This window comes from Tupaia chinensis, unplaced genomic scaffold (genome assembly GCF_000334495.1).
Source record: "Tupaia chinensis unplaced genomic scaffold, TupChi_1.0 Scaffold000528_1, whole genome shotgun sequence".
Taxonomy (NCBI): domain Eukaryota; kingdom Metazoa; phylum Chordata; class Mammalia; order Scandentia; family Tupaiidae; genus Tupaia; species Tupaia belangeri.
In genome coordinates, this window is record NW_006160041.1 from 85270 (window position 1) to 97240 (window position 11971).

General features: G+C 51.3%; 1 protein-coding gene across 1 annotated transcript in view; it reads left to right on the plus strand.

Moving 5' to 3' along the window:
* The window catches only part of JDP2 (Jun dimerization protein 2), a 60983-nt gene that overhangs the window by 47726 nt on the left and 1286 nt on the right, over positions 1-11971 (plus strand). Inside the window, exons 3-4 of the mRNA XM_006157035.3 lie at positions 2459-2563; positions 11862-11957. Coding sequence (XP_006157097.1) covers positions 2459-2563; positions 11862-11957 — 201 coding nt within the window. The remainder of the gene's footprint in view (positions 1-2458; positions 2564-11861; positions 11958-11971) is intronic.

An 11971-nucleotide genomic window follows, 5' to 3' on the forward strand; every position in this document is an offset into this window, starting at 1 on the left:
GAGTGACATTTGAGGTAGAAGGTGACGGCAGGAGGGGACTGATGGCTGAGCAGACTGGGTGGAACAGATCCTGCTGTGGCATTAGCCAGGCCAGTGTTCTCTGAAGCCTCCTTCCAGCGCGGAGCCTCTCTGCATCGGCTGCAGAAGCAGCTTCCGCTTGTTCCGACTTTCTGTGGAAGTGGGCCCTGCGCGGGGGTAGGGGTGGGAGCTGGGTCTTGGAGGACAGAAGCTGTGTCTCCCAGGGCTACCCAGGAGACCTGAGCCCTGCAATGCGCAGGCTGCACACATCACCTTGGCAGTTTGTGGGCAAACCCTCTCGGCCGAGGGGAGATTGCACTGCCAGCCACTTCCTCCAGTTCCTTCCCTCTGCCTGTCGTCACGGTTACCTCGCCTTGTTGGGGGTGAGGCTGAGGTTGGGCGGAATCGATTTCGGCCAGGTTTCTATTTTCCCAGATGCTGGGTCAGCCAGAGGAGCTGTCACTTCTGGGTCGGTTTCAAAGGCAGCCAAGGGGCTGGGAGGTGGTTGGGTGCGGTGGTGTTGACAAGGCGCCTTTCCAGCGGCCTCCCAGGTGCGTGGGAGTGTCAGAGAGAAGCCCAGCGTGGGGGCGGGGAGGAAGGGCCACCCTGCCAGGGCCTGTGCCAATGGCTGTGGTGCTGGTCTTGGGCCCGAGCCTCTGTCCTGAGCTCCCAGAGCATGCCGGGAGTGCATGCCGGGAGAGGCTATTTATTTCCCTGGCCTGTAGCCCTTGGGCTGAGTGCTTGCTCTAGGCCTCGGGCTGCCAGTCACCACCTCCACACCCTGAGAAGTGAGGGTAGGCAAGCCCAGGGCAGTCAATGACTTCCCTAATGGCCTCTAACTGGGGGCCGTCCTCAGCCCAGCTGGTCCAGTGTGCCTGCAGGTTTTCCAGGTAGGTCATGGTCAGTGACAGGTACCATGTAGGAGTGCTCCTGACGGGCTGAGCTGTGTGGGCTTCCTGGCCAAGAGCGGGAAGTCAGTGCTGGAGACGTCTGAGTTTCAATTCTGGCTCTGCCATTTCCTAGTTGTGCAGTCTTGGGCAGATAGACCTGTTGAGCCTCAGTCTCACCATCTTTAAAATGAACCATTGTGGGAACCAGCAGTTAGCGTAATGGCTATGTTGCTGGACTCCCACGTAGTTGACCGCGGTTCAAGTCCCGGACCTGGTGGCTTAAAACTCACGCCGGGCGCGTGTGCGTGCGTGCCCAAGATCCCGAGAGGAGAATGGAGAATTTCTGTTTGGTGAGCGCACGTGCCCTACAGCGAAAACCTCTCCAAAAAAAAAAAAAAAAAAGGACCATTGTAGCACCTTCCTCATGAGACTTTGCTTGTGAGGAGTAAATGACATGTATTTAAAGCATTTGGCCAACCAAGTGACAAATGGCAGCTCTTCCTGTTTTTTATTTTTTTTAAGTGTATTTATTTCTTCTATGAGCTAGAGGGACAGAGAGACAGAGACAAAGAGTCAGCACACCCAACAGCATCTTGCCACTGCTGTTCACCCCCAACCCCGAGCCCTGGATGTGGGCATATGCGTGCCCAGCATAGTTAGCGAGGTGTTTGGGTATAGACCAGAACTTCTTATGTGGGTCAGCCTTGCAGAGTGTCTCGTGACCCCCGTGCCACCATCTAGTCCCATCTCATTATTATTACCAATGAGCAATAATAGGTGCAACCTTGACTCAAAGTTGGTGTTGCTGGCTCATTTAATGGGCCCTATTTCATGCATGGTGAACGTTCTAGTAGGTTCTCCAAAGCAAGCCTGGAGGCCTCTGGGCATGTATCCTGGGGGTCCTCAGTTCTCTCTGGGTGGGTATTCTGGGGACAAATATGCAAAGGCAAGAAAAGGGTTAAAGCAGGTGAGGAGGCTGAGGAGGGAGGTTGTTTAGTGGCAACAGGAAGCAGATCCAGCATTTGGAAGGACCGAGAGGGTGGAGGAGCAAAGAAGGTTTAAACTCCCAACAGAGGGCAAGAGGGCAGGTGGAGTTATTCAGGGGGTGGGAAGGGGTGAGGGTGGAATGTGAAACCTGTGCCTCACCCCAGGCCTTTTTAAAGGAAGTGCCTGGGAACTGCTGGCCTGGAAAATCGTGGCCAGAGGGCCTGGGCTGGGCAGGAGAACAGGCCCCTACTGCCCATTGGGTGCCACCTCTGGTGAGTAGACTCGCCAGGCTCCCGGCCTGCCGAGCTCTGCCAGCACCCACGTAGCCCTGCCTCTCTGGGACACTGACTCCTCTCTGGGATGCCTGCCTGCTCCCAGAGGCTCCTTGGACTGGCTGGAAATGGCTCTATCCCTCCAGAGAGGAGGTGGGCAGAAGGGACCACAGAATTCCTGAGGTGTGGGTTAGGAAGGGGGCATTGTCCCTCTGTCCCTCTGTGCATCGGGAGGGAAGCTGTTCTCCAGGCCTGCCGCAGTGTCTAATCAGTGGCTCTGTGCCCTCACAGCTAGACGAGGAAGAGGAGCGAAGGAAAAGGCGTCGGGAGAAGAACAAAGTCGCAGCAGCCCGATGCCGGAACAAGAAGAAGGAACGCACAGAGTTTCTGCAGCGGGTGAGCAGGGCAGCAGCCTGCGAGGAGGCCTGCCCGGCTCTTAGGACCAGGCATGGCATCAGTGTGTGTCTGCTGGTGGCTGCCAGCAGCTCTTCCCCACCTTCTGTCCACTACCCCTCCCCGATCCCCAACAGCCCAAGAGCAAGACCCCTGCAGCACGCCTGCCCATGCAGATCCTGACAGCCAGAGCAGGGAGGAGCAGGCAACTGTTGTTAATTACTGACGGCTGAGGTTACACCCCTGGTGCTGGTGACACCTTGGCCCAGGATGGCCACTACTCATTTTTTGTCCGTCGTAGCTTCCATAGTTGTCAGGGTGGGTGCTAATGAAGCTAGGTGGTGACATCATGCCTGTGTGCACTGGAGACAGCTGCAGGCCAGCTGCTTTGGTGCAAAGTTCCTTCCCATAGCTACAGGTGGCTTATACAGCCCTGCAACCCACCTGGCCGGCGCCTTGGCACCGTTAGAGATGATCTCTTTGCTCTTTGGTGCTGCCACAGGACTCAGAGGTCACCTCTGCATGCAAAGGTCAGCCAAGACTGGATTCTCCTCCTGGCCTTACCTACTTTTGCATATGGAAGGCGCCAAGCAATGTCTGTTCTTTCTCTTCACCTGAGTTCTGTCTCTTGGGTCTTTCCTGCATCTTAAAAATGGTAGATGGAGGGACCAGCAGTTAGCGTAATGGCTATGTCGCTGGACTCCCATGTAGTCGACCGTGGTTCAAGTCCCGGACCCGGTGGCTTAAAACCCACGCTGGGCGTGTATGCGTGCGTGCCCAAGATACCGAGAGGAGAGTAGAGGAGAAGGGATTGTGGTGTGGCCATCCCCCCTAGGGGTGATTTCTCGCTTTCTGTCTCTCTGTCTCTCTCTGTCTGTCTGGCAAGCGCATGCGCCCTATAGCAAAAACCTCTCCCAAAAAAAGGTAGATGGAGGGCCAGGCAGTGGTGCAGCAATAATACTCAAACCATATGGAAGAGGTCCTGGGTTCTCATCCTGAGACCGCCCTGAGTGTGCCAGGCACACCCACCTGTACCTGCCATGGTGTGAAAGACCCTGTTAGGAACATCCCCTCTCTCTCAGATCAGAATCAGGATCAGGAAAAGATCAGGATTTTTTTTTTTTTTAAGGTTTTTGCCATAGAGCACATGTGCTCCCTGAAGAGAGACAGAGAGAAATCGCTTCCCAGGAGGATGGCCATACACAGTCCCTTCTCCTCCCTTCTCCTCCATTCTCCTCTCAGGATTCTAAGCACATACACATGCACCCAGTGTGATTTTGTTTTCAAGCCACTATGTCTGGGACTGTGACCAACCATGTGGGATCCAGCGTCTTAACTACCATGCCACCAGCTGGCCTCAGCAGGTCAGGATTTTAATCTAGACAGGTCTTTCATGTTTGGAAGGGCACACAAGGCTGCTTCTCGACTCTTATAAAAAGTTAGTAGAATTAAGTTTAAATGAATAACTTAAAAAAAAACGAGGGCTGGCTCCATGGCACAGTAGCGGGGTGCTGTTCAAGAGGACCCACATCCCACGAGGCAAGCACAGCTTGAATCCTGGCCCCGCCCACTGAAACACGCCAGGCACACGTGCACGTGCCCAAGTCCACCGGGCTGGAGAACTAGAGGAAGAGATCACAGCGTGAGCAGACCCTGTGGAGGGTGCTCGTCACTCTCTCTTGCTTTTATGTGCATGTGCACACATGTACTCTATCATGAATAAAGACAAAACAGTTTTTAAAATGTGGTCGATGGCGGGAACCAGCAGTTAGCGTAATGGCTATGTCGCTGGACTCCCACATAGTCGACCGCGGTTCGCGTCCCGGACCCGGTGGCTTAAAACTCACGCCGGGTGCGTGTGCGTGCGTGCCCAAGATCCCGAGAGGAGAATGGAGGAGAAGGGATTGCGGCATGACCATCTCCCCTGGGGGGTGATTTCTTGCTTTCTGTCTCTCTGTTTCTGTCTGTCTGGCGAGCGCACGCGCCTTATAGCGAAAACCTCTCCAAAAAAAAAAAAGTGGTCGATGGCAGTGAGGAAACGTGACCGAAAGCTAATTAGTACAAGCCAATAATCTTCAGTCTCCCCACCCCCACTTATTGGTTCATTACTAATCAGTAACAATATATGATAACATGGGTCATGTATTCATCTAAACGTATACAGTAATTAACAATAATTGCCAACATTTATAAAGCTGGGTGCTGTGCTAAGTGCTCTCTCTCTCTATATATATGTGTGTGTGGGTATAAAATCTCATTTCATTGGCATGATAATCAAATGTGGTAGGTACCTTCATTATTCTCTTTCTTCAGAAGAGACTAAGGCACCAGTGGGGTTAACTAACTTGCCCAGGACTCTTTTTTTTTTTTTTTCGGAGAGATTTTCACTGTAGGGCGCGTGCGCTCGCCAGACAGACAGAGAGAGACATAGAGACAGAAAGCGAGAAATCATCCCCCAGGGGGGATGGTCACGCCGCAATCCCTTCTCCTCCATTCTCCTCTCGGGATCTTGGGCATGCACGCACACGCGCCCGGCGTGAGTTTTAAGTCACCGGGTCCGGGACACGAACCGCGGTCGACTACGTGGGAGTCCAGCGACATAGCCATTACGCTAACTGCTGGTTCCCTTGCCCAGGACTCTTGAGCATCAGAGTGGTAGAACGGAGATTCAAGCCTGAGGCTAACCTCAAAGCCTGTGTCCTTAACACTGTGAAACTGGCTCTTGGTCATTCATTTAGTCAGTCATTCCTTTGTCCATTCATTGATGCAACAAATATTTTAAAGCATGTTCTTTTTTTTTTTTCTTTTTTTGGAGAAGTTTTTGCTATAGGGCGTGTGCACTCGCCAGACAGAGAGAAACAGAGAGACAGAAAGCAAGAAATCACCCCCCAGGGGGGATGGTCACACTGCAATCCCTTCTCCATTCTCCTCTTGGGATCTTGGGCATGCACGTACACGCTCCCGGCGTGAGTTTTAAGCCACCTGGTCCGGGACGCGAACCGCTGTCGACTACGTAGGAGTCCAGCGACATAGCCATTACGCTAGCTGCTGGTTCCCGAATATTTTAAACATGTTCTTGATGCCTGGCCTCGTGCAAGGTGCCCTGGGGTGCACAAAGGGAGAACAGATACGGTCACTTGTGGGAGCCGTGAAGACAAGGCTGGGTTGGTCTTGGTGTCTCTGACACTGGGAATCTGTGGGTCGCCTCATGCTTGTAATAATCAGAGGCTGTTCTGAGGTCACAGATGTAGACAGTGCGGGGCCTTGTGTCCCCTGGGCCATTAATATCCAGGGTGGGGGAGTGGGTATTACAGGCAGGAGCTGGAGCTACACTCCTAGAGCTGGGAACCTTCTGGTAAGAGATGGTAGTTCAGCAATGGGCTGCAAGTCTTTGAGAATTTGCTAAGACGAGGGCCCTCAAAATGGACGAGGTGGGAACCAGCAGTTAGCATAATGGCTATGTTGCTGGACTCCCACGTAGTCGACCGCGGTTCAAGTCCCGGACCCAGTGACTTAAAACTCATGCCGGGTGCGTGTGCGTGCGTGCCCAAGATCCCGAGAGAAGAATGGAGGAGAAGGGATTGCGGTGTGACCATCTCCCCTGGGGGGTGATTTCTCGCTTTCTGTCTCTCTGTCTCTCTCTGTCTGTCTGGCGAGCGCACGGACCCTATAGCGAAAACCTCTCCAAAAAAAAGAAAAAAAATGGACGAGGTGTCACGGATCTCATTTCCAGCACAGAGCACTGCCGTGAGCAGAGCTGGGAACAGAGGCGCTTCATATAAGATCCCTGCCTTCTGATAGGCCTGAGTAGACAGTAGACCACCAACCCAGAGCAGTGAACGGTCAGTGCCAAATGAACAGCGCCTGCTGCCTGTCACATTCTAGCAGCACCTGCGAGCGCCTGCTGGCTGCCAGGCATTTCACGTGCCTTTTCTGATCCTTATAACCTTCCAGTGAGACAATGATTAATTACCCCCATTTTGAAGATTGACCTGTAGCTCAGAGAGGTCAGGTTGCTTGCCCAAGGTCACACTGCTACCAGGTAGTGGGCTGCGACTCATTCACTCATTTGCTGACCCAGCCAGCCCGCCAGGCAGCGGTGAGTGCATGCCCACTGCACAGTGGGTGAGTGGGCGATATACCTCGATTCCTCCTCTGTCTGCAGGCAGGAGCAGCAGCCCCGAGGCTTCTCCCTTCTGTCACACTGGCCTCTGTCCTGCTGCTGTGCCTAACTCAGTTTCTCTGGTCTGGTAGTAGTAACTGTGCTCTTTGTAGTCATCTCTCCTTGACGGTCACAGTGACTCTGGGAGGACATAGGTGGCCCCATTCTATAGGTGCAGATCCTGAGGGGTTGAGGACATGCTCAAGGTCACACAGCAGTTAAGACAGGGCTAGAACCGAGGGCTTTCTCTACTGCCCCGTCCTCTGTTCAGCTAGCCCAGACTCAGAGAACTTGCAAAACTCATTCGTAGCAGCACGGCGGCAGGTAGCAGAGCAGGATTTTTATCCAGAGAGATCTTTCATGCTCGCAGGCTGCTTTCCAACTCATAAAAAGTTAGTAGAATTCTCTTCTATATGTCTTAGGCTAACTTTTGTTTTTATTTTCTAAATAGAGTCAGAGTCAAAGAATCTTAATGCTTCAAGTCCCCTGGGCTGATCATCCTATTTTCTGAAAGAAAACTGAGGTCCAGAGAGGGGACCTTTGTTGACCAAGGTCACAAAGCCAGGATGAAAAGACAGGACTCTCAGCTCCTTACCTCCTTGTTTTTCTTTTGTTTTCTTTTTATTTTTCTTTCGGGTTTTTGTCATAGGGCATGAATGCTTGCCAGAGAAAGACAGAGAGAGAGAGTGAGAAAAAACCCCTGAGGGGAAGGCTATGCCGCAGTCCCCTCTAGTCGCTTCCATTCTCCTCCCGGGATTTTGAGCATGCATGCACATGCAGCCGGCATGCTTTTCAAGCTGCCAGGCCCAGGACTGGAACCATGGAGTCAGCTATGTGATCCAGAACCTGCTACCTCACCATCTGCTGGCCCACCTCCTTGTATTTTTTCCTACCGCCTTTGCTGACCACAGTGTGGGAGTCAGGGCCTTCACTCACACTCATTCTTTTCTAAAACAAAACATGTTTTCACTTTCTCTAGGGCAATAAATATCTACCAGAAGGCAAAGCAATAAACAAAAATGCAGACACTTCATAATAACATGGGGAAGATCCTAGGCCAGTTCTTACATCAATTAGGAAAGCAAATCAGGTAATTGCTGTTACAAAGCCACAGACCACTTCTACAATCATGGTTAAAAAAAAGATTCTTCTGAACTCAACTTCTGTTACATAATAAATGAGTGTGTGGCGACAACCAATAACTCTTTGAGGATGAAGGGAATGAAACTAATAACAGTTCTGACAGCCAGATAGCTAGAATCTGAGATGGCCCACCGTCCACTCTACAGTTTAAAACCAGCAGAATGCGATGCTGTTCCTATGCTAATTGCTCGGGAGAAGCAAGCCCGCCTTCCCTCACTGGTCTTTTTGTACAACACAGATGTTCACTTTAAGGGTTGGTTTGACCCATAGGAGTTTCCAGGCATGGATCTGTGTGTGCTACTTTTAGATTTTTGCATGTTGGCTATTTTCCCTTACATGTCTAGTTTTAACTTCAAACTTGATTTGCTTTTTTTGTCATTGTTTATTTCTTTCTTTATTTTGCCTGAGGGCACCTGTACTCATCAGAGAGAGACAGAGTGAGGAGGGAGAGTGAGAAAGAACACTCCCCCACACAAGAGGGGAGGGTCACTCTACCATCCCTTCTTCATTTCTCTCTCCTTCCAGAATTCAAGCTGCTGCGTCTGTGACGCGAACCATGCAGTTGGACATGTGGGATCTAGCTGCCTTAACCTCCATGCTACCAGCTGCTCCCCACCCCCCCTTTTCTTTTTTGCCATAGGATGTGCGCACTCACTGGAAAGAGACAGAGAGAGAGAAAGTGAGAAATCGCAAGGGGGATGGCCACACCGCAATCCCTTCTACTCCGTTCTCCTGGGATTTGAGGCATGCACACACATGTGTCTGGCATGATTTTCATGCTGCCAGGTCTGGGTCTCAAACTGTGGTCAGCCATGTGAGAGTCTAGCACCTTAACCACTAAACCATCTGCTGGTCCCTCCCCCAACCCATCTTTTTTTAGCCGGACTCTTCCCTTGCCCTATTCATCACTCTCCAAAACAGCTTCCCCTCTAGCTCTGTTCCTCAGACCCTTTCCTCAGGCTCGCAGCCAGCTCTCTTATCTTCTTCATTCTCAAAATCTAGACCTGAAGATTTCTTTTTTCTTTTTAATTCGCCAGAAGGCATGTGCACTCACAGAAAGAGAGAGGGAGAGAGGGGGAGGAAAAAGCACCTTCCAAGAGGTCATGGTCATGCCACAATCCCCTCTCCTCCACTTCTCCCTCCTTTGGGGATTTTGGGCATGGACGTACATGTGCCAGGCATGTTTCTCAACCACCGGGTCTGGGACTTGAACTACATGGTCGGCCCATGTGGCTCCAGCTCTCTTAACCACCAGGCTACAGAGCCAGCTCCAGACCTGCTGATTTTTCTTTGAAACGTCTTCCTTCTTTTCTCTTTCTTCTTTAAACTATCCTTGTTCATGGGTTAAAATCCAAATTCTTTAAGCCTCTCTAACCAGTTTACAAAATGCTTTCTCATGTGAGTTCATGTAAACCTCACGATCATCACCTTGTTACAGACATGATCACCAAGGCACAGGTCAGTTTGAAAACTTGCTCGAGACTCTGGTTCTAAACCTGGAGTTTCCCCAGAGTGGCAATCTGGCTCTAAACCCACCTTTCCTGCTTGCTACCTTACTGTGTCCTAAAGAGACCTGTGGACAGTGTTACATTTTTATCCTCTACACACATCTTAAGCTTCCCCTTGTCTGTGTGCTTGTTCACTCAGGGCTCCTTTCCTGAAATTCCCTCCCCCTTCTATCCAACCACAGCCAACCCATCTATTAATTCCAAGGTCTGACTGCACTAATTAATTCTCGCGGAAGGTCTTCGAAACCTTGTGTGGCCGATGGGCACACAGTAAGCTCTGCCCTGCCATCTAGATGTCTTCCTCTTAGAGTGGAAGCTCCCCCTCAAGCCTTCAGATTCCCCAGAGCATCCGTCATACGTAGCCGGTCCTCAGCAAACACTCCTGGTGGCCAGACGGCCCTGAGATTCCTAGAGGCAGAGGCTTGGGAGAATTTGAAGATGGAGCTAATACCGTGGGCTGGGGGCAAATAAATGCTCAGAGGGATTGTGAGACATTGCCAAGGTTACCAGCTAGTCAGAGCCAGTGATCAAGTGGCTAAAACTGGCACCTAGCTGCCCACATAGGGTCTCTGCTGGCCTTCAGAGATGGACTTATTGAAAACCTGAAAACAGAGGACCAAGCCAGCTTCCCAGGCATGGTTCAGCCCCTTCTCTTTCCTGTTTGAGGCTATCTTCTCCCTGTGTCTGCTCACAAGGCCTGCAACCTCTGCAGCTCTTGGCTCCCTGGTTCTCATGGCGCTGCCTTGCAGACAAACACAAGGAACTGCTCAGTCAAACTGTTTGGGCGATGAATGTATCACCCCTGCCGAGTGACTGGAGGGAGCCCCCTAGAGGGAAACTGCTCCAACTGCACCCTGCCTTCCGCCGGGGCGGGGGCCCCTCATGGGCTCTCCAGCTGTCCAGTTGTCACCTTTGCAACCCCAGCCTGCTCTGTGACTACTGCACCGGCTGTCTTGGCACTATTGCCTTTTCCGACCAGACAGCTCTTGCTGGGAGGCTGTTCTGTGCACGTAGGATGTCTGGGGCATCAATGGCCTCCACCTACTCAGAGCCAAACATCTCCCTTTTTCCTTTCTTTCCTTCTCTTCTCTTCTTTCTTCTTTCCCTTTTCTTTTCTTTCTTTCCCTTTCTTCCTTTTCCTCCCTTCCATCCGTCCGTCCTTCCTTTTTTTTCTTCCATAGCGCATGCATGCGCCAGAGAGAAAGGAGAGAGCGCCATTCAATGGAACACGGCCATACCACAATCCTTCCTCCATTCTCTATCCTGTCAGGGTTTCAGGCACACACGCACAGGTGCTTGGTATGGTTTTCAAGCTACCAGGGCTGGGATTCCAACCAGCCAGCCATGTGGGTTCTGGCTCCCTATGCACAGCACTTAATGCCATGTATGTGGCAGGCCCTTCAAACATTTTTAAACATCTCCTACAAGGTAAAGGCACTCTAGATTGAGAACCACCTGTCTGGGGCTGGCAGGTGACTTGGTGATTAAGGGTGCTGGACTCCCACATGGCTGACTACGGTTCGAGTCTCGGACCTGGCAGCTTGTTCTCTCTCTCTCTCTCTCTCTCTCTCTCCCGCTCTAAAGTCTGTCTCTCTAAATGAATAAATAAAGTTAAAAAAAAAATTTTAAAAAAAAAAAAGAGAGAACCACCCGTCTGAAACTTCACTGGTCCTTGAATATATGTCAGCTCTCAAGCCTGTGCTGAGTTTTTAGATACGGTCCGAGAAAAGTCATTCAGATGCTTTTTGGTTTTGCCCTTTGATCCTCAGGCTTTGAATGGACATGCCCACCACCTATCCTTACTATGAACATCTAAACCCTCACCAAAATAAAATTTTCAATATTTTTTCCTTTCCCCGGAGCTTCTTCAGCTGAGCTGAAAATTCACTGGGCAATCTCATTGAGGCCTACAGAAAAGCTCATTTTGGATCTAGCAGGAGCTAGTGCATTTTCTCTCTGTAGGCAAAGATTACTGGGAATTAAAAAAAGTTAAGATTGATTAAATCATTATAGACTAGTAGTTAAGAAGCACATGTTCTAGGAGGAATACATGCCTACACTGGGCTTACTAATCCACAGGCCAAAATACCACGAACACGCACTCATCACCCATCAAGCATTAGCCCTTGCACTGCAGCTGCGGGTCACCTCACATTCCTCCGTGGCCTTCCACTGACCTGGAGACCCACTTGGCCTCTGTCCTTTTCTCACCCTTTGTTTCTCATGCAAAGGCCCAGAGGCTAGAGAGTGTTTCACACATTTGTGCAGGAGTGGATGGAGGGAGAGGAGGGATGAGGGACATGAGCTGCCCGGCCCCAGAATACAACCTGGATTTACCCCGCCAGTGGCAATGAAATGCAATGAACTCCAGGGCTCAGTCGCAGCTTCTGTGCATCCTCCAGGGGCACCCTGGCAGACAGAAAACAGGCAGAGCCTTTCCCAGAGCCAGTCCTCAGCGAAAGCTTACTGCATGTCTCTTTGCACACAGGAGTCTGAGCGGCTAGAACTCATGAACGCGGAGCTGAAGACCCAGATTGAGGAGCTGAAGCAGGAGCGGCAGCAGCTCATCCTGATGCTGAACCGGCACCGCCCCACCGG